Source organism: Gopherus evgoodei, chromosome 10 (assembly GCF_007399415.2).
Source record: "Gopherus evgoodei ecotype Sinaloan lineage chromosome 10, rGopEvg1_v1.p, whole genome shotgun sequence".
In the NCBI taxonomy this organism is placed as follows: domain Eukaryota; kingdom Metazoa; phylum Chordata; order Testudines; family Testudinidae; genus Gopherus; species Gopherus evgoodei.
Window position 1 is genome coordinate 69790066 of NC_044331.1, and position 23201 is coordinate 69813266.

The following is a 23201-nucleotide window of genomic DNA, read 5'->3' on the forward strand; positions in this document are numbered from 1 at the left end:
ACATTTGAGCCATACCCCAGCCATACAACGGCTTGGGTGAGCTAGAAGAGTAGCAGAGCAGGTTTACAGACAGCACATTTACTAGAAGATAGTGCATATTACAAAAAGCAAATGGAGTCTGAACTAGACACTATGACCTGTTAGTGATAGACATTATGTTTGATACCAACAGCATCATCTCCTAAAATTTAGTGCTAGTAGCAGCAGGGTAGACCTGCACGAGTCGACTTTAGTGCTCATGAGCACTAGTTTCCAGTAGTAGAGTTATGGACAGGATTAGAAAAAATATGGAGCTCTTAAGCTTGAGACCAAGTTCCCAGGGTTGTCACCTTAATTATGACATAAGTCACCATAGGTTAGTTTTCTTTGAGATTGCACCAAGGAGAGAAGGGGGACCTAAAATGAGCCCATTTTTCTGTAGGTAAGGCTGGCAACAATACAAGTGCCTTTACCCTACTGTATTAATTAAGCAGTAAGGAGCAGCTGAATAGTAGAGTAGGTACTTATGACAATTTAGCAATAAAATTAGGACAGTTATCAGGCTAGCGCAGTTATGCTTGTTAATTTTGTACCATGGAACCTGTTTTGTCTGGACTTAACGGAAGCAAGTCAGACTTGGCTCATCTCTAAATACCAAACTAGAAGTCTGGTATTAAAGTAGCTACTTCTGAAATAAGGAGACTCCACCATGAACTAGTGACAAAATAAACTGCTGGATGCACTAGTCATTTAGTCTCACTTTACCATTACAGCTTTTGTCCTCTTTGGATTTTTAAAGAGCTACTGACACCAGGGCAGTGACCATCAGACCAAGGATCACAGTAGCTGCTGCTACAGTGGTCCATGCCCCATCTGTTAGTTGAGTTTCTTCTGTTGGGAGGAAAAAAAAGTAGAACCACAAATTAGTGACCACATTATGCAATAAACTTGACTTAGTAACATGCATCAGCTAGGTAAAGAAGAGCATTTGTTCCATACCTTGGGTTGAAGGCCATTCATCTGCTACAAGGATAACAGCACCAGGCAAGCTTGCTACACTAGAGTTCTTTGCCTGCATCACATCTGTAAGAGATCAGTCACCACATGACTGAGTAACTGGAGTCATGGAATCCACTAATCTAGCAAGCTAACTGGCTATTTTCCTGTTCTGTCCAAGAGAACAGAATGATTCAAGGTCTAGAAAACCATGTCCTCCAAAAAAGGTTGTAAAGGTGGGTTGTTTAGTCCAGAAGAGACAGGAGTACCTTACTTCTACATACTTTAGACCTCCCACTGATAACAGGGCTAGGTCACCTTACAAAAGACTAAAGCAGGGGATTCAATCACAGAAAGGGATGTTTAGGGTAGACATTAGGCAAACTTTCCTAAGGGTAAGGGTAGTTAAGCACTGGAACAAGTTACCTAGATGGTTTGCAGAATGTCACTGGTGGTAGTTAAAGAAAAAAAAGTCAGAGGTAGATTAGCTAGTACTGCACTGAACCAGGACTAAGGAGACTGGCCTAGAAGACCGGCCTAGAAGACCTAGCAAGTTCCCTTCCACACCTACATTATGATTCTGCTATGGTATGACAGCATGTTTACTATGACATTCTAGTTGCCAGCAGTGATTAGATCCTACCTCGTTTGCTTCTGCCTGACTGAGGACATCTTGGTGAACACAGAGGGGAATCCAGATGAAGTTTGTCACAGAGTAGAGCACTGCAGTGGAAGTACACCTAGAGCAAAAATGAGACATTTGGTGCATAGGAAGGCCCCTAGCATGTAGCTAGTGCAAGAGGGACTGCACTTACTGGGCTAGTGAGAGCCTTGTCACCTGAGGCAAAGGCAAAGGTTTTCACTTCAAATCTCTGGCGATAGTTGGGATAGCTGACTGCTAGGTCCACTGGATGAAATACAGTTCTGTAGTTGTCCAGTTCATAGTCACAGCTACAGGAGATCATGTTGAAAGTCATGAGGGGAGGAGAGGAAGGCAGTTTTAGATAGGTCAGAGTTGAAATCAGGTAGAAAAGAGAGTGTCTTGGAATGTTTGCTTCATTAATAAATATTTAACATTTAGTCCACTGCCCAAGAGAGACCCTCAATACTGTTTCCAAGAGGTCTGCCAGAGCTTGCAGGCCTACATTAGGACAGCAATTCATTGAGGGTTTGATTCACTCAGTTGTGAATTAGAGTTGCAGTTGGAATTTGCACTTGAGCACATGCACTCAAGGCCTGGTCTACATGGGGCAGCGGTGGTGGAAATTGACCTAAGATATGCAACTTCAGCTATGAGAATAGCATAGCTGAATTAGACATTAGGTCATCTTACCTCATATCCTCAGTGCTGGGTCAATTACTGCAGCTCCCCTGACAACTTTGCTTCAGCATCTTGCAGAGCTGAAGTTCAAAAGTTGACTGGAGTGTGATCAGGGAATCGATTTTATCATGTGTAGTGTAGATGTGATAATCTATTCCCGATTAATTGCTACCCACCAAGCCATACCTGACCTAATGCTACAATGACTTATGCTTTTGTGATCAGATCTTAAAGACAGCAACTCTTTGCTCCTACTTCCATGTGAGGAGCCTGATAGTACAAAGTCACCTTGCTCTCACAGCTCCAACAAGTTTTTGCATGGTATTTCAGGAAACTCTTAGGTGAGGCTGGCCTGCTCATGTTCCTGCAGCACTTGTATTGTACCTACCCATCCACAACAATGTTCCACCAGGGCAGAGAGCTTGGATCTTGGGATGTTGTTGCCCAACAGTCATCCAACACCAGTTTGATGTTGGGGTCATTGCGGTTCAGAACTTGCACTTCCAAGAAGATTGGTTGCCGCAGATATTTCACAATAGGATACTGGTCATCACTGTAGGGCTCCAAGTAGGAGCCATCTGAAAAACCAAGTATGGTAGAGTGTACTTTGCTTTCTAACAAGAGGTAGTAATTCTTGCAGGAATCTCAGTCTAGAGATAGAATAAACCAACTATGTAAGAAGTCTAGTATTGTATGTGGCTAGAAGGACACAGTGGGTTCTTTAGCTGAACTCCTTACATAGAGAACAAGCCTCCTAAGCCTGACATCCCCACTGGATTCCCCCAGAACAAGCAGCTCTATTAAAACCTTAGTCTGCCAGCTCTAGGTCAGACATGCTGTGAAGGATTCATGCCATTCATTTTGACTAGTAGGGATAGAATTGTTCCTTTGACTATGGAAGGAGGAACTTCATTTCTGTCTTTGCATCTAGCAGCAAATCATGGCCAGCTTTACCTGGATAGATCAGCAGGATCAAGGAGAGAGGACCTTGGTTTGTTGAAGAAACTGGAGGAGGGAGACTGCCTATCCTTATGTTCAGCGATGCATCACTACTTTTGTAGGTACACACTACTGTCAGCCTGAAAGACAGAATGCTCAGCATCTCAGCACAAAGGTTACCTGACAATTTGAACAGTCACTTTGCTTACTGTTGTGGACCGGCTCTCACTGGCAGAATTGCAGACTGACCTGAATTCACTGTCCCTAGAAATCCTGCGTGGTGGTAGATCTGCCCACAAGGCACGCACTTCATTCTCATAAGTTGTTCTCTCGCCTTCAAACTACAGGGGATGCAGGAGTGTTAGTGACTGCCCTGCCACAGGAGCTCTGTTAGCAGTCACAGTCCTGGACACTTACCCTCTGCCTTGTCCCACACTTGTTCAGCGGGACATGAAACTGAACCATGTCATTTGAGGGAGACTTGAAGACTGGTTTGCATGTAGGATCTCTTAGCCTGACAGTATCCAAGTCTAGGGCTGGTTTGGTCCTCTCACTGAGGACTTCAAAGTCCATATGGCCATCCCGAGTGCAGACAGCAGCTGAAACATTCAAGGAGGTGCATGGGTTGCTGTAGGATGACTCCAGTACACGGCACTGGAGCAGATCCTGCCTCAGTTCAGTGAGGAACTAGTCTTAGCTGAGCTGTGTGCGCGCACAAGGGCCCTGACTACCCTAAGTTGTACTGCACTTAACTGGATTGTTCCTGGTCTCCATTTTGTATAGCATTTTCTGGAGGGCAAGGATCCTGCAATAGCTCATGCCAGGAAGCTCGAGGACCCAGAACTGCTTACAAAGCTGTGCTCTATAGGTCAGAGAGGAAGAAGAATCAGATTGAAGTGTAGGCTGGAGTCTACCTATTAGCCTGCCTTAATCAGCTCAGACAGGGGAACCTGGTGTATGCTTCTAGTTGTTTACCTTCCCTATGGGATAGATAAAGGGCTGGGTGTCAGTACCAGAGCCAAGCTTAAGGGAGTATAAGGGGATGAACAGGGAAGAACAAAGCTTTCTAGTAGCTGCTGACAGGCTGAACAGGGAGGGCAGAAGAGGGAAAGTCCTCAGAGATGGAGTTGTGATCTGTTGTGCTTTCTGCCATCTCCATGAAAAGCTGTCATTACTATGTGGACTGTCAGGGGAGCCAGGTGATCACCAAGTAGTGGGTCATGTCCAGATCACCCAAAATGTCAAAGAAAACTGTCCTCATCAGCAAAGGAAGGGCATCTATATAGACCCAGGAACCATGACTGCAACTAAATGGGCTCCAAGACAGAGGTACAGAGTCCCTATATAGGAAGTTTTGCTTGGCAGTCACTAGGAGCTTGCACCAGACATATCTTCACTTTTAGCCACAAGTTGAGCTCAACTCTTATGTTTCTATCAAAGATAGAAGCCCCAGAGTCATAGAGTAATGTGCTGGGGGTTTACTCAGTCTCCTGCATTAAGGAAATTCATCTCAGGGAGCCACTGACTTGCAACATCAGTCTGTAGATCAATACTTCAGAGACAGCTGAAGCCACACTGCTACAGAAAGTTCCCAGGAAGAATGGGCTGTCTTACCTATTGGTGCATGTTGGTCACAGGGACACTCTGGATAAGTCACCATTGACACCATTTCTCCATGGAAGTTGAAAGTTAGCCTTAGAGATGCTATGTATGACTGAAGTCCTAAGCAGTTCTCCTCATACAGCTGAAAGAGAAGGAGGCCATGACATTTTGTATCCAAGTAGTTATGTTTGCTGCAAAGTTAGCACTTTGCCTCTGAATCTGACAATCATTTCAACTGGACTAATCTACCCAGATGTTAGTGTTTAAGTTGCTTCTCAGCCATTTAATACATACATCTCCTGGATCAAGTAGTAGGGATTTAGAGAGTTTTAAATCAGTAACAGCCTAGATCTAAAGTGGCTGTTCATTGAACTATGCCTGTTAGACCTAGATTGAAGTTTCAAGTGGGCCATTCAAGTGTACTTTTGACCCTGCAGACTCAGCATGTGGTCCATTTTCTTTCAACTTGAACCTCACTCTTATTTAGGGGACATCAGATTGCAGCATGCTATGCTCTGTCCCAACAGCCATTCTGGCCCCAAACTGATAATATTAGCAAAACATACAATGTTATTCCCTCCCCTTCATATCTAAGGATTAGGCCAGCTTCCCCTTGCCTCTTATCTAGCCATTAGGGATGATCTATATCTTTATGGAGAATTTCAGGAGGGTGCTCCATGATTAGCAAGTAGCAGACATGAAACCTGTCCAGGTGATTGCTTGTCTTGCCAGTAGCTCAACCCCTGTGAAGAACTATTGATGCTAGAGCCAGTAGCCTGAATTGAGGTAGCAAACGGTAATTTGTTGACAGGAGACACTGCAAGAATGGTCAGCAAGGGAGTTTTTAGCACATGTATCTGAGAGGGCTGGTAGAGTTGGGGCTTGTGTGGGTATCAGGAAGGAGGTTGCCATAATGGAGACAGTTTTAGTTGTATTAGAAGTTATGCTTAGGAAGATTGAGGCGGTCTGTGTAGGGGGAAGGTTGTGAGAGGGAGGTTCAGACAGCTGCCAAGTGGTGGCATGAGAAGGACTGACCATCTAGTCGGTGCCTTGGTATTGACCCCAGATGTCTGTGATTTTGTAACTAAGTCCTTCTCTACTCCATCTTTCAAAAGATGGAATTGTGACCTTTCCTAAAGGAGATATTACAAACTAGTAATAATCTTACTCTGGACTTCAGGATCCTTCTGTTGATGTGCAGTTTCACTCCTCTTTGTGCATCCAGAGCAATTCCATTTGCTTTGAGTTCATTCATGGGAATGTTTCTGTTTTCTATACTCACAGCTGAGAGGATCCCTGGGAAAGCTGGGATGGCAACAGTCATGTGTGTGGAGTTACAGGTTGCCGGACCTGCAAGAATAGCTCTGTTAGTTCCCATAGAAGTTAAGGTATGAGTCCCTCTATTGTCAGAGGGGCCAGCTTCTTCTGTGAAGAGGGGAAGTTTTACCTGGTGCACAGATCATTCTTGATTCTACAGTTAGTCGCTGGTTAGGAGGCCCATATGAAAGCTTGAGTGCCACAGTATATAGCATCTGGTTGTCTTGCTTCAGAGGACAGACATAGTTGTGAACAGCAAGTTATTCAGTGATGTTTCCAGTATCAGCATAAAAAAAAAAAAAAAGCAGTCTGTTAGGATTCAGTAAACTAGGCTGCAGTTCTGGAGAGACTTCAGATGTTAAGAGAAGTCTTGCAGGCCACATTGGCCATTTAAGTTGCTGTTAGGGCAGAAGTATCCGCTGGAGTAACACTAGCTGTTTGTTACTCCTATGCAGAGCAGCTCTTGGAAAGGGTGAACAGGCTCCATTCTAGGGCCTCAAGAACCACACTGTGTCATAGCCAGAAGTCAAGCTACAGCTGTTGTGAGTTGGCAGTAGAGATTTCAGTGCTGTCCATATGACAAGATGGGCCAAGCTACTTATGTTACCATGAGTCATTGTTAAGATGCTTAGGTCATTAGGACAGTCCTGCACCATTTATTAATTTATATTATACAAACCCACTTCTCTGCATATAAAATATTTTGCCTTTTTGGTAGCTTCCTAGTTCTCTAGAGCTCCTACCTTGTAAGAGGTGACTCCAGTAGCACCAAATGAAACGTGGAAGATTAAGTTATTGCTGTCAGCTAGGAATGTGTATCCTTGCTGCATGGCTTGCCGAAGGCTTAGCCTGTGTGTTCTTGTTCCATCATCTATGGACAGTATCCAGGCCATCTGAGATTCTGTAGTCTGCAATTTGCAACTTCTGGTTAGTCAGACAAGGCCTTAGCAAGCAGTATGGTCATTGTTCTTATCCTTAAGACTTTGAGACTAGGATGGATTTAGATTGAAGTCACTAGTTTTTAAACTTAGTTAATCAGAATCTGGTAGATTCTAAAGTCAATTATGAAAACAAATGCAAAACAAGATTTAAAATATTCTCAGTAGTATAACCATTAGTGGTGCTAATTTGCACTGTATGCTACATGCAGTAATTTTTGGTATCCAGGAGGATACCTATACATATTTAAGTAATTGCATAGCTTTGATTTATATAGTTTACTATGTTTGTTATTAGATAGTGCTGAATGATGTTTGCTAGGTGATTAGTCAAGTTAATTGAATTCAAGTTTCCATTCAAAGGTGTTTATTATTAGTTAAGCTACCTTGAGCATTCTGGATATACAAAAGTTTATGAAAATAGTTTGTATTTCAAGTTAATGGCTATTAAAACTCAGACTCATGATCTTTAGTGACCTGAACAGATTGTTAAAGGACATAACCAAAAACTTTTTGAACTAGCAGGACTCATCCTCATACCTCCCAGATTGCAAGGGGGTCGGGGGCAGAGAAGAGGAGACCATATGATTTCCTGTTTATTTCCCAGTGATCTTCATCTTAACTTTGAATAAACTGACATAGCTAAAACAGAAGCAGGCACAAAGCTGGTTTGGCACTTTGGAATTCTGGTTCCAGATGCTTAGGCAGTGACTGTCACCAACTCAGTTGTTTGAGTTTTAGAATTTCAAGCTTCTACTCTTCCATACTTAAGAGATTTAAATAGATTAAAAGCAATCTTAGGTCTTAATAAAATTATAAGTTGGTTTAAGTTTTAAATTGTTAGATTTTTACTAAATTCAGACTAGTTTATCCACACTGGTCAAGGCTTTAGTAGTTGCAGCTTTGCTATCCAACCCTAGAAATATACTTTGTCAAGACTCTGATCAAGCTACTTTAATAAGCAACAGAAGTTGTTTCTGCAGGCAAAATATTGGTTTAGCAGCATGCTATTTTGGACACCCCAGCCCCCATTTTGACAGATGTTTCATACCACATGTTCATCATCAAAGCTGGGAATGAGTCTTGGAAATACAACCTGAAAGAGAATGAGACAGCAGCTGAGTGCAAGGCACAAAGTTCTAACAGGCTTTAAAAAAAAATGTGTCTGGCAACAGAGACTAGGAACCTCCAATCCATTACAGTAATGGAAGCTTTATCTGTTACAGCACACTTGCTTTGAGAATAATGCATCTAGCCTCTAGTTGCTGCATTTGTGGGAGAACAGAGGAAAACCACTATCAATGCAACTTTCCCTTGTAGATCTAGTGGACATGTCCACATACACTGGATATGCTTGACACAGCCTAACCTGAACATAAACAAAAGACAGTCAAAGGTAGCCAGCAAGGTTTTACAGACAATAAAACTCCAGTTACTAACTTGAGTCTCCCCAGAAACCAGAAAGGGGAAAATCCACCACAAGTCTTCTTTCCTCACACTTATTGCCTACAGAAGAGAATCTACAGGCATATCATCTTTAAGACTTGATTTGAGAAGCCATTGAGTTATTATCAAACTCATCTCTACAGATAAGATCAGTTAGATTTCCAAAGAATTGTCAAAAACTGTCTACTTACTGCCATGAAGTCTTTAGTACAGTTTGTAGCTCCTGTAAAAGTAGAAGGGGTAACTTCATCTGCTTGAAGATGACCACAGCCAATACTGTAGGTTAAATTCTTGTTCCTTTCAACTGTCTTGTTCAGCAGCAGCTTTATTCTCAGCTGGTGTTGGTCATGCTAGAGCAACAGAACACACTGGTCAGAGTAAGATACAGTAGCATATTTTTACATTGCTAGATGCTGCCTCAGATCAGCAATTAGATCTTATCTTCACAGACGGTAGATGTCCAAACTTAAAGTTTGCCTCAGCTGACAGTGGATGTTATGACTAACCTTGCACCTTCTATAGACAAGGCAAGCACAGCAGTATTAATACTTAATCAGATAGGCCATTTGGGTTGCCCATCACCTTTGATTAGTACATCAAGTCACACCACACAAGACTCTATATATGTACTAATACTTGGACAGTGGTATACAACAGAAGTTGGCTGGGGAAGTCTTTCACTGGCTATTTTAAGGTTTCACCTTAAAAGTGGAAAGATTTCATATCATGCATAGTTCAAGTATTGCACCACTTGGTTGAGTTTTCATGAATCCCATCAACCTCATGCTCACTTCAGAGCCTGTATCAAGTCTGCATGTTCCCAAAGAAGAGGGACAGTTATACCTCTAGTCTGGTGCAATTCACATACAGAGCAGTTAGAGTCAGCTTCTTATGATCCACCATGTAGTCACAGTCTATAATCTCTTCACCACTTGCATCTACAAAGAAGAAACTGGTCAGCTATGCTGCTAGATGTTGCCCTGAGAACCCAGCTAGACATGCAGCAATACATACCAACTACATGCACCTGCCAGAAGTTGCTTCCAAGCTCTCTGGGAAACTCAATCAACATTTTGTCATTGTGACAAGACACTGTCCCTACAAGAGGGAATGCACAATCAGTCTGATATCAACTCCTTGCAATACAGAAACAATGGAGGAGTCCTTGTGGCACCTTAGAGACTAACAAATTTATTTGGGCATAAGATTTTGTGGGCTAGAACCCACTTCATCAGATGCGAGAACTCATTGTTTTTGCTGATACAGCCTACCACTCTGAAACTTGTAACACAGAGAGCACTAGACAATTAACATACAAATTGTTAATATGATAAAGCTTTTCTCTCATTCCCCTGAATGAAAGGAGGGGTCATTAGTTCTGAGCACACCCCAGGGTCAGTAAGACTATCTGATCAGCCTAGAGACAAGTCCACCATGTTTAGGAGAATGCCCTGGTTACCTGGAAAGTCTAGAGCCATGGAACTATTAACACCAGTTGTCAAGGGCACTATAAGGCAACCCAGCAAAAGAAGCAGCCTGTAAACAAGAGAGAAAATGCTCAGAAACCAGCACAGCAAACAGAACCCACCACATATACATCCCTAATCCCCTCCCTTACCACATGCTGCAAAAGGACCAGCCTGGCTGCAATACAGGCAACCACATGGCTGAGACACAAGACAGCAACACAGCTCACCTCATACTGAGATGAAGGGGTTACAGCCCCAGCACAGGAGCAGCTCTTGGAAAACACCTGGGATGCTTTCCTCATCACCTGCTAGCAGCTGACTCTGAGCCTGATGGTTTGCACCTGGCTCTGCTCTGTGCTGCAATCAGGGAGGAGGGGGTGGGTTAGGGACAAAGCTCCTCTTTCAAGGGGATTTTATGCCCCTTGCACAATTTGTTGTTTCCCTTCACTTTTAATATTATTTCCATTATATCCATTTTTCCTTTCACCCTCCTCTTCAACTGCCTTTCTCCCTCTGCTGGAAGATGGGGCAAAATAGCTGATGAGCTAGAAACAGATGAACAGTTTGTATTGCAGCCTTAAGCTCCCCTGGCCCTTTGTCCCTTACCAAGGAGAACACTTGGCATTGCTGGGCTCTTCTGCCCACTAAAACAGCCTTGTGCTCAGCCGAGGTGGGGGAGCTTGTAGGGCATCCCACGCTTGGGAACTATCCTCAGTAGCCCTTGCTTGGGAAATCTACATTGCCAGGATAGTTCTCTTCAGGAGGGACAATTTGCCCAGTATCTAGTTTGCCGTAACTGTTACCAGTATGAATGAATCCTCCCAACCCTCAGGGAAGTAGAGGAATGGTTGTAGTCAGTATTAATCTGTATAATGGAAAGGCCTAGAAATATTTTGTTAAATGCCCTTCTGTAGATGAAGAACAGTGAGACACAGAGATCAAGTGATTTGCCCAAAGCCACTTATTAATTGGCGCTTGCTTTATGGTAGCCTCTCACCCCCCACCCCTCCTGTTTGTGCTGGGTGCTATATGAATGGAGTGAGAGACAGTCCCTGGCATGAGGAGTTTACAATCTAAATGGAGAACACAGAAGAGTGGGGGAGAAAGAAAGGATCATTAGACCCATTTATACAGACTGAGATTTACATTACAGAGTGGTTAGAGCTAAGGTTACACAGAAGGCACTAGTACTTGAACTTGGATCTTGTGATGCCTGAATTAGGACCTTTACCACACACCTATTCATCCTCTTACATAGGGCTTATAAGGGCTATGTGGAGGCTAATCCTGTTCCCATTGAAGCCCCAGATTTTCACGAGTGTAAAGATTCCAATGGTCTAAATACCTGCAGGTTGTTGGACCATAATGTACGTACATGAAATAAGGTGGGGTAGCCTTAGGGGGTGAACTGGAATGCTTAGACTGTCCCCTACCCATTTTCCAATCACACACACACAAGGGGGATGCCCTGTCCGCGCTAGCGGCACATAAACTAAGGGTCTCTCCCTACAGGGTACTCACACAGGAGAGGCTAACGAGGATGGCCATGACCCTCCTACATCTCCTTTCAGCAAAGAGCATCGGCTAGTCTCAAGGAGACGGCACTGCTTACTCTCATTGCGTCCAGTGAAATGATCAGACTGTCAGTAACCCACATGGAAAGGAAAGGGGGAGGGAAGATGGGTTCACATGCTCCTAGACCCAGGTAGCTTCCTCACTGGACGATGCCAGGCTGAGTCAGCACCACCATGGGTCGAATCTTCTAAAGATCCACTAGTTACCGGGCTTGCGTTAGAGTAGTCCTGGTCATGAGCTTTTGCTTCACAGGGTACTCTGGGCGTCTTCCGGTAACAGTCACTCACACCGGTGTACACACACACACACCCACACACACATACACCAAGACCTTTACTTCCAAATACCACAGTGCATCTGTACCTTATGTCCGGACCCAATACCATGAGGCGGTATGACAACCCCTCTTGAGGTGGTAAAAACCCCTCAGCACCAGTGCATACCTAATGCATTTACCTATGCATTACCTTGTTGGCAGTTCCCCAGTACTGCTATAAACTAACCTTGTTGGGGCCTTTCCCCACTACCACTCTGCATCTGATCTTGCTGCACAGTCAATAAGTTCAGATGGCGTGAGCCCAACAGAGACAGAAGGCCCCACGGACAGTCCTCCGACGACACCCCAATAGAGATTTCAAAAGGTCTCATACCTCTCTTGTGGCACCATGGGGTTCGAAGGGGAACGATCCGTAGCAGCTGCCTGTATCTCAGTAGGCGTTGCCATCCCGGACGAGCCCCAAATTGTCGGAGAAAAACTCAGTTCTCGCTTTTTGTTTGGGTGCAGCAAAATCAAATACTTTATTATTTCTCCAGCAATTGCAATAGAGGGAGGGAGTGCCCTAGGACACAGGGTCGCCCCAGTCCCAGACAGGTCTCTCCACAGGTAAACAATTACAGCAAGCATTTATACTTTTGTTACAGACAACAACAAGCAATAATACAGACAATAATAAGCAACAGCTGCATTTTGTTTATACATAGGGCATCCTGCTATCTTATTTTTCTCACTTAAGAGACGCCAGTCTACATATTGTATTATCTACACAAGGTCGAAAAACAACTTCTCACACAGTTCTTTTCCACTCGCCTCACACAATCCTTGCTTCTACAAATCTCGCGTTACTAGGGTTACAGTTAGCCTATCTCTTGCTAACAGAGACTGTCATGCATTAAGATCCCCTACAAATCCCTGTCAGTTCTTTCTGTACTTCCACACTCCCCCCTTTTGTACTTCTAGTACAACAGATATTTTCAAATCTCTATTTGCATTAAGCCATGGATTTCTGATTCTACATCAGATGTTTCAACCTTAGGGGTTTTCACTGGATGTAATGACAATGCATGATTAGCATGGACATGAAAGGTATTACTATTATCACATCTTTTACAACAATAACATAATCCTAAACTAACAGCAATATAAGCAATAACATTCCCATAGCAATAATATGATGGGGTTGTTGTACAGTTTTGTTCAGAACGCACAATACATCATGCTTAGTACATAAAGTAAACATTCTATAAGTTGTATGAAAGGCATACTTTTCAACTTGATATATATTCTGAAGCATGTGAATTTGCCCTTATATTTCAGAGATTCTTTGAACCTCCTGTAACAATGAAGCAAATTTTGAAATAGATCAGGTACTAAGCTGGTCCAATTAAAGGGTATCTGGAAGCTAAGGGCTACTTGCAAAATTCTATCTGCAGGCCAATAACCAATATGATTGCTTGCAGTGGTAATGAGATTAAAATGTATATGTTGCAATGTGGTGGTTTTAACATACACACAGCTATCATTAGCTTGAAAAAGTAGGTGTCCTGTCAGGATAGTTCCTTGTCCTCTACCCTCCCAGTAAACGTTATAATGAACAGTGACAACTTCCCCTGGCTTCAGTTTATGGATACACTGAAGCAGTAGGGGTTCGAACAGCCAAATGTCCATTGACTCCCTATTCCTATCCAAAATATCAGGTGTTATTCTAGGGGCACTGACTATAAATCAGTTAGGTATACCAGGTGGTCTAATTTCCCAGATGTCTCAGTGAATAATCCAGTCCCACATGCATCCTCCCCATGGACTCCTCAGGATTCGGTATGTGGGAGCCCACACCCCCCTAACTAGTCCAAATGCTTGGAAGGAGCACTGTGAATGTCCACACTTCCACCCAGAAAGTGTCCAAGTATGTCTCCATGACCACAGATGGTACTCCTGATGTGTCTGTAAGAGCTCTGAGCCAAGTCTGGTGCTCATGATCACTCCAAATGGCCATCAGCTGGTCATTTAGGAAATCCTGAATTTCTAAACATACTAGATCCCATTGCAATGCCTTCCCAGCCTCAGTGATATTCAGTACCATCCCTGTCAGTAACTAAGGATGGAAATGACATGTAACTCACAAACTCCATCCTGTACTTGGGTTAGCTGAGCTCCAGAAATAAGGCTAGTGGCCTTTTTTAGTTGGCCCAATTTCTCATCATGTTCTTGGCTTTTAAGAATATTCCAAATGGCTGCTGCACTATTGGCCCCATCCCATAGGGGTCTGGTCAAGTCCCTCTTCTTGCAGAGGAAATAACCCAGGCCCTCTGTTGTGCTAATCTAATGGCAGCCCCTTGTGAGCAATTTGGGTATGTAGAGGTGATCTGGAAACTGGATAAGGGCAATGTAAATTTGACAGTCCCTAGTGTTGTATTAATCACAGTCCACTGATATCCTAATACATATCTCTTAGGTGTAGTACTATATCACATCTGTTGGTTGTATATCTATAACTAATCTCAGGTACTTTTAAGAGGCATTGACATTCATAGCATAGGAGGGGGTGTATTGTAATAAGGTACAGGTTACATTATTAGTCACTGGAATGGTTTCAATACAAGTAAAATTTTCAGTGACAGAACAAACTCTTTGGGTATCCGTTTGATTATTCACTAATTGGGTAACCAAATAACAATAAGGGCTTCTTTCATGTTACACAGTACAAATTCCAAGAATAGCCATCATATCTACTTCACTATGGAACCCATCAATTTCGATTACAGATTCTTGGGGTTCATTTGTAGTGATATTGTAGATTTCTATTTCCACTGATCCATTTATTCTCCACTCAATTGTTCACTTATATGGGATATCCTGAACTTTAAAAATATTTTTTGTCCAAACAATCTTTAAATAAATCACTAAAGTGTGAAGGCCTTGGCCATTGGTTTTATCAAATATATGGCATTGTCTGTATTTGGATGTATTACAGGGGTAATGTGTAATGGAGGAGATGGCAGAGGCAGTGGCAACAAAGTGCCTTTGGTACTTGTTATTTAAAAATCCAATTAGAGAGAGCAATACATGCTGAAGGATTTATGCAAAACACAGGGCGCAGCCTGTAAATAAAAACCCCAAAATCCAATCAATACCACATTCCCAGGCAGGGTCCCACAAATTTCTTTCTGCCAGTGTATAATTCTTTGTTTCTTCACCAGGATCAGTTCTCAATGTCCTTTCTAGTCAGGAATTCCTGGCCTTTGGCAATTTCAGTGGAATGAGTGTTCCTTCTTCTTTCCCGAAACAGTCGTGGTTCAGCATCCTACAGGGGAGAGGTTACCACATCACACTGTAATGGTTTTGCTTCTTCTAGAAAAATCCAAAGGCACAGTAGGTCTGTCAGTGGACAAGGGAGAGGTTACTAGCACTTCACCTTGTCCTTTTTCTCTGCTGTCCAGAAGGCACAGCATAGCTAGAAGGAGAAATAAGCTAATCATCAGGAGGAGAATTCTCTCGAGGTGGAGGACTCTTTTTGCAGTGAGAATCATGGCTCCAAGCAGTCAGTCTTTGGCACTTCACAGCAGTGTTGGTAGTCAGCAGGACTTAATAAGGGTCTTTCCAGCATGCAGCCAAAGCAATCTTTCGTTGGTGGACCTTTACATAGATCTCCTGGTTCCAACGAGTGGCAGGGCTGCTAGGGTCTTTGGGTAGCACTTCTTTACCTGTGAGAAAAGAAACTTAACACATTTCATTAGTGCCTGGCAGTGTTTTGCAGATCTCATAGCTGCTTGGGCACATTCAAGCCCCCCCCCTTTTCTTGGTTGTCAGCCAAGTCTTAGCTGTGAGCAGTGTCCTTGAATGGGGCCAATGTCTTATCTTTGGCCTGAGCTTGGTAGCTATTTTTTTCCAGTTAATTCATTCTGTTCTTTTTCCTTCTTCCCTTCTTGGCATCTTTTAACTTACAAAGGAATCTTCACTCATACACCTTTTCCCAACAATGAACACATAAACATTGCCATTATACAGTACATTAGTCTTATTATTCAATGTATGCCACATATATCCTTCCACTAAAATAATATTATTACAGAGCTATGGAGCAACAAGCCAGGACAAGCACACCCACTTTGAGGAGATTACTCAATACAGCCTCTGGGGTCCAATAGCTTCCCACCATCCCCAGCCCTCTGGCTAGAAATCTGAGGTAGCCAGAAGGATCCCATGTACAATATGGGGAGTGGGTTAACTTTTCATGTCCTTGCTTCCAAAGACTGTTGGTAGGAAAATTTTAACAACAATTTTCAATTAAAAGATTTGGTCAATGAAGTTTCTTTTAACTTACTTAAGGAAATGTATTAGACTTTAGTATATCACATTTTCCTGATTTAGCCAAACACTTTGTATTCCAAAGTTGAATGAAAGTATCTGCATTTTAATTTAATCCTTCTGTTTGATTTTAAACTAAACTATCCTATGAAAATATTAAACACAACAATTCTGGCCACAAGACAAACACCACAAGACAGGACATAGAACACAAAACATAATTCCTATTCTGCCAGTAAATGCATGATATGTTGAATGCTGTTTAGCTGGCATCAGTTTTTTTCTGATTATCTGAAAGACAAAAAAAACAGAGATCTACCCCTTCTGGGCAGTCAATTATCGCTTAAAATATACAAATACCCTTGTTGATTTCAGGCAAAACAGAGGAATTACCCCATATTTTCTTGTATTTGTTTCAAAGGCAGCCCAGGTTTCAGTGGCTTCTACCTTATTAGTTAGATAATTTGCATTAATACAAATGCTTTCTGGCTTGCTTCTGGATCCAAAGCTATTCACAGCTTAAAGATTTTTACCTTAAAAGGGACGTAATTAACTTTACCAGAATTTTGATGGCTTTTTACTACTAACTCCTGCTTTCAAACACTGAAAGAAAAGCACTGCTTATAGTGCCCCTTAGAGCCTAACAGGGTTTTGATTACATAGCACTGTATACATTCTTTAGCTAATTCTACTAAATTGTTCATAGCCAAATAATTGCGATCTAATAATTTCTTTGCCTGAATTTATTTACAAACATTTTAAAGACACCAAGAAGTTTCCTCTTTAGCATTTTTACAAAGTTCAACTGCTGTTCCCTCCAGCAACTACAGAGTTAACTTCTCACTTCTTCCTTAAATCACTTGTTTGTCTCCGAACAGCCACTTTTATCAACTCAAATCACCATTTCAAGTATTGTCCTGGGTATTTGAAATCCCCATGATTATACTTACTTACTCCTTCCTTCCACTATGCCCTCAAAATTTTCCAACATGTTTTCCAATCTCTCTGTCTGTTCCCTGCCTGCTTGGGCCCGATTCTGCTTTTCTTGCTGAACTGTCCCTTCCATGGGCACCGGCTTGTTCCACTACCAGTTTAGCTAGGAGGCTGAGCTTCTCAAGTAGCCCCCGCCCTTCCTGGTCTCTTCCCTTAAACATTCTTACTCACAAGACTACCCGAGTCCTCCCTCGTGAGGCTTGCCACCTGGGCAGAAAGGCATGGCCCATTGGCGTTGAACTATTCAATTTCCTCTTGTAGCAAACACAGTGCTGTTATGGCGTAAGCTGAGCACAATGGTTAAATTTTGACAAGTCCCTGAAGGACCGTACTTGCTTGGCCAGGGCTTCCTTTTCTACCTGGAAGTCCTGTATCAAGGCCTGCAACTTGCCCTGGGCGTAGGTTTGAGTTGCTGCCTGGTTCATGATCTATGCTCTTAATTGCTCAATTCTAGTTATCAAGTACACATCTCTTCCTTTTTCTCCAACTTATCTATTGCCCAGTCCTGCTACAACTGGGGTAGATCCACCTGCCACCATTCCCGGTCAACCAGGGTGGAGAGAGGAATGCTAAACCCCTCTCCAGTTCTCAGACTTACTGCGGCTGAGAATGGGCACTCCTTTAATCATGCAATCCTCTACATATAACATCAACAATACCAAATAAAGCAAACATAAAAATAACAAGGGTAAAACAAATAGATGGTGTAAATTCTGCAGGGCTCCCCCCTTCTTAATTGCTCACCAAACTGACAAATTTCTGTTACCAATCTATCCCTCGTGTCAGGTGATCAGGCTGACACTATAGGACGTTGGGGAAGATAAAGAAAACACACCATATGACTGAATTTTAAAGCTTCATTAATAAAATAATAAAACAACAATGGAGAGTGTTGAGAATGCTCCCACATCACTCTGGAAAAACATTAATGCCTCAAGCCCTAAGCCATTTTTATACTCACACATGTCCAGACAGGCCACGTCTGTGTATAACGTTCAGAGAAGGGGGGGAGGTGGACAGGACATTATCCTGTATACAGCTTGTCCAGAATTTCCAACATGCTTCTGCTCTTGGGAGGGCTGTTCTTTTACACCCTGGAATCTCCTGCAGTGTCTCTTTCAGAGATTCCAGTCCAGGTCGGCTGCCTGTGGCTTCTTCAGTGTCACCAAGCCACACCGGCTGCAGGGTCACAAAGGCACGCTGTTGGATTTTACTGGAGAGTTAAGCTTTGCAAATGTAATCATAGTTCTGTAACTTGTATTGCCTTTGGTTTGCCTCTGTCTATAATTTTTTTCACAGCCAGCTGGGGCTGAAAGCAGTTTTTCTTTGTACTTAGCATAGTCTGCATTGCTTCTTGACCTTGAACGCAGAGAAGCTTTCTCTTTATCTCTGGGCCAAGCTGAATTTCAAATTAACCCATTCTTTTCCTCAATAGACAAATTGCTCACACTATCAGAGGCTTTTTGGTGATTAAAAGCTCCTCTTAGATGTATGATCTTATCTAGATTGAAGGTACCTTCTAGTGGGCAATGTTTAGATAGATTTTCACACTTGTAAAGATTCCAATTGTCTAAATACCTGCAGGTTGTTGGGCCATAATGTACATACATGAAATAAGATGGGGTACCCTTAGGGGGTGAGCTGGAATGCTTAGACTGTCCCCTACCCATTTTCCAATCACACACACACAAGGGGGATGCCCTGTCCGCGCTAGCGGCACATAAACTAAGGGTCTCTCCCTACAGGGTACTCACACAGGAGAGGCTAACGAGGATGGCCATGACCCTCCTACATCTCCTTTCAGCAAAGAGCGTCGGCTAGTCTCAGGGAGACGGCGACGCTTCCTCTCATTGCGTCCAGTGAAACGATCAGACTGTCAGTAACCCACATGGAAAGGAAAGGGGCAGGGAAGATGGGTTCACATGCTCCTAGACCCAGGTAGCTTCCTCATCGGACGATGCCAGGCTGAGTCAGCCCACCGTGGGTCGGATCTTCTAAAGATCCACTAGTTACCAGGCTTGCGTTAGAGTAGTCCTGGTCACGAGCTTTTGCTTCACAGGGTACTCTGGGCATCTTCCAGTAACAATCACTCACACCGGTGTTTACACAAACACACACACACACACACACACACCAAGGCCTTTATTTCCAAATACCACGGTGCATCTGTACCTTATGTCTGGACCCAATACCATGAGGCGGTATGACAACCCCTCTTGAGGCTGTAAAAACCCCTCAGCACCGGTGCATACCTAATTCATTTCCCTGTGCATTACCTTGTTGGCCAACCAAGCAGTTCCCCAGTACTGCTATAAACTAACCTTGTTGGGGCCTTTCCCCACTACCACTCTGCATCTGATCTTGCTGCACAGTCAATAAGTTCAGATGGCATGAGCCCAACAGAGACAGAAGGCCCCACGGACAGTCCTCCAATGACACCTCAATAGAGATTTCAAAAGGTCTCATACCTCTCTTGTGGCACCATGGGGTTCGAAAGGGAATGATCCGTAGCAGCTGCCTGTGTCTCAGTAGGCGTTGCCATCCCGGACGAGCCCCCAGATTGTCGGAAATAAATTCAGTTCTCACTTTTTTTTTGGGTGCAGCAAAATCAAATACTTTATTATTTCTCCAGCAATTGCAATAGAGGGAGGGAGTGCCCTAGGACACAGGGTCGCCCCAGTCCCGGACAGGTCTCTCCACAGGTAAACAATTACAGCAAGTATTTATACCTTTGTTACAGACAATAACAAGCAATAATACAGACAATAATAAGCAACAGCTGCATTTTGTTTATACATAGGGCATCCTGCTATCTTATTTTTCTCACTTAAGAGAAGCCAGTCTACATATTGTATTATCTACACAAGGTCGAAAAACAACTTCTCACACAGTTCTTTTCCACTCGCCTCACACAATCCTTGCTTCTACAAATCTCACGTTACTAGGGTTACAGTTAGTCTAACTCTTGCTAACAGAGACTATCATGCATTAAGATCCCCTACAAACCCCTGTCAGTTCTTTCTGTACTTCCACAGTGGATTTTTTCGCCATTAACTTTACTGAAGGGATTGAGTCACAAGTCAGTGTCAGAGCTCCAGAGAGGATCCAGGAGAGTCCTGCTATCTAGTTAACTGCAGTGATCAGTAGGCCAATATTGATTGCCACCTTCTTTCTATAAGCCTCTCTGAGTTATTTATTTTATCTTTCAGCTTTCCTGATGTTCTCAAATTCACCAGGACTTCTCAGAGATCAGAAAATTGAGAGATTCCTTGTAGGAATTGTAGAAAATTTTAAGATTAGAGATGGTAATTAGTGAGTGGGATGTTAAATTGGTGCATGGGGGAATCATGAAGTATTTTGTTCAAGGTCTAAGTATCTTTAGACATCTATGTAGCTTTCTTTCTGCAGTTTATATAATCATACTCAGAGCTGATCTTAAGGACTTATAAGCTGCAGCCACATATGGCACGCCCTCACCCTCTGATACGGCTAGGGTGACCAGATGTCCTGATTTTATAGGGACAGTCCTTATATTTGGAGCTTTGTCTTCTATAGGCGCCCATTACCCCCCATCGCCTGTCCCAATTTTTCACACTTGCTGTCTGGTCACCCTAGATACGGAATTATGGGTAGGAACAACAGTTTGAAAAGGAAGAAAGACCTGTAGTCCCAGATGCTGATGGGAACCAAAGCATTGGTCACTAGGATAATAAATAGTAGCAGGCAAGTGGTAGTGTGTTTGCTTGTCACCAGCGTTCTGCATAGAAGAGCTGGTATAGCATCAGCACATGGTGATACTGTAGCTAGTTTGGGAACCTACATTATTTGACAATGTTCCTTTAAGGTAATTGTTCATTGTCTATATGAGATAATGGGAAATTCAGAGTTAACACTGTCACACACCACTATGTCAAGTGGGCATGGAAAGGCAAGGCAGAACATAGGGTGCCTAGATTACCCACTACATATTATGGCAATGGGTATTATCTAAAATCCTAAAATAGATTAGATCAGATACAGGCTAATCTTAGTAGCAATGAAGTAAATGGGAATGTGCTATTGACATTGGTGGGACTAGCATTTGGCCCATTTTTGGTAAGAAGTAAACTTTTTTGAGATCCCTGGAATGGTAAGTCACAAAAGGTGAGAAAGATTTGCCACCTTGTCTCTGAATTATATGTCTGATATTTCCAGTTTAGGGCCAAATTGTACACTGTTACACTCACTCGATTCCCCAGGGCCTGACTCAAAGTCCCTGGAAGTCAATGGAGAGACTGGGCTAGGAGGAAAGCTAGCAGGTTGAAGCTCAATCTAGGTAAGACAAAGGTGATGCTGGTATTTTTGGGGGAAACAACAGGAAGAGGCGGTGGAGATGATCCTGATCCTTTAACTGAGGGACGTGCCTTCCTTTTACTGCTACATTTCGCAACCTAGGGATCTTATTGGATCTGGGTGGCTTCTGGATGTCTAGCAGCAGGTTATAAACTAAATAGAAAGCTCATGTTAGCTTAGGACAGGGCTGGACCAGTCAATGTTAAGAAGCACAGAGGGAAAGAAATATAACCTAGAGGGACCTGCAGCACTAGAAGCTCACTGTCTCAGTCTTTTAGCTTATGAGTTTTTAGAAGACGATTAACCAACAATATGGTAAGATAATAAATAGTTGCTTTATTATATTTCTGAATTTAAAATGTGCTATTTAAACTACAGAAAACAACCACCATTCCTCTTCTCAGGAAATTAAATTCAACCTACTAGGATTGTAGAAACAAGAAAGAATAATTAGTTTCTGAGCTCAGTGGGAAAAATAATTAATTCAGGAATTAAACTATATAAATATTTGCCATCTAGTTTAGGGTCTTCTACAGTGTTCATCCCTGCAGTGTCTAAGCCCTGTTATTATCTGATGGGCTGGCTTTAGGCCGATTCCCCAGATTCCCTGGAATCGGGCTCCATGCCTAAGAGGGCCCCATGCCTGTGCCAAATTTTTAAATTTGTTTTGCATACCCAGCGGCAGTCTGGGTCTTCAGCAGCACTTTGGCGGTGGGGGGTCCAGAGCAAGTGAAGGACCTCTCTCCACCAAAGTGCCACCAAAGACCCAGACTGCTCCCGGGTATTCAAATCGGGCCCTGCAGTTCCTAAAGCCGGCCCTGTAATAATATCACTTCCATTGTGGAAGACTGGCACATCTCCCACTCTTCAGCTTTTGTCTTTTTCGCTTTGATTTTCTGACTTTGGAAAAAATGTCATTGTCCAAGGCTAGCTCTGGCCACCTGAACTCACTGAGGCAGTGAATTAGCAATTCGGGAAAATTCAGCTCCTCTGAGCATGGGCACAGTTTTCTGTGGGCCTTGAATGTCAGTTTATGTCAGACATTAATAGGAAGCAAGAATTTCAGATAGCAAGAAGGGCAATGTTCTCTTTCTATTCAGTGCTGTTTGCGCTACAGAAGTTATCGGGGGTGGGGGATGAATCTGCTGAGTGGGGTTGAAATTCAGGAGTGCAAAAAGCAAAAGAACAGATCATGTCCTTTGCTCCTAAGTACTAGCAGCAGGAACAAATATCGTTGGTTGGAGGGAAGATAAATCTAAGTGGGATCACACTCCTCCATTCCCTCTGGCTCTACAAAAGCCCCTATATATGCTCTTGTGAGTATCAGGAGCATGGATGAGTAGAAAATGGATGGCGCTTTGTGAGTGCTGGCATCAGCTCCCGCAATCCTGCAATGAGCTGTGCACAATGTGATACAGCATGGCCAGAGGGCAGCAGGAGAGTGTTAGCAGGAAGCCTTATTCCCTGCAAGGGGAGGAAGGTTTGCTATAGATTAACTAGAGCACCAGCAGTCAGTCATGTGGTAAAAACCCCTGCTTCAGTCAGGCAGTGTGGGAGTTGGAACAGAGAACAGTTTTGAAGAGAGACCAAAAGGAAAGTTTGGAGGAGTGCTGCGGAGAGCTGAAAAATCAAAAAAACCCTAGGTAAAGGGCAACTGGCTTATGTAGAAGGAGGGCTAGAAGCCTATTCACAAGCTGAAGGGCAGGAGA

The 23201-nt window shown here is 43.1% G+C and overlaps 1 protein-coding gene across 1 annotated transcript; it reads right to left on the minus strand.

Moving 5' to 3' along the window:
- Positions 1-772: 772 nt before the first annotated feature.
- LOC115659253 (zona pellucida sperm-binding protein 2-like) lies at positions 773-19702 on the minus strand. The gene is made up of 18 exons (XM_030579193.1): positions 19629-19702; positions 9998-10074; positions 9553-9636; positions 9382-9476; positions 8730-8888; positions 8144-8188; positions 6898-7062; positions 6285-6381; positions 6006-6187; positions 4850-4979; positions 3653-3834; positions 3485-3576; positions 3251-3375; positions 2685-2874; positions 1791-1926; positions 1619-1715; positions 979-1062; positions 773-870 (listed from the first exon to the last, which is right to left on the minus strand). The coding sequence occupies exons 1-18, from the start codon at positions 19700-19702 to the stop codon at positions 773-775; spliced, it is 2112 nt and encodes a 703-aa protein (XP_030435053.1).
- Positions 19703-23201: the final 3499 nt, after the last annotated feature.

Coding starts and splice junctions, on each gene's coding strand:
- LOC115659253 (XM_030579193.1), bottom strand. CDS start 19,702: ATGGCAACGCCTACTGAGACACAGGCAGCTGCTACGGATCATTCCCTT. Junction 8,889..9,381: donor TGAATTGCACCAGACTAGAG/GTATAACTGTCC, acceptor CTGTTGCTCTAG/CATGACCAACACCAGCTGAG. Junction 871..978: donor TGAATGGCCTTCAACCCAAG/GTATGGAACAAA, acceptor TCCTCCCAACAG/AAGAAACTCAACTAACAGAT.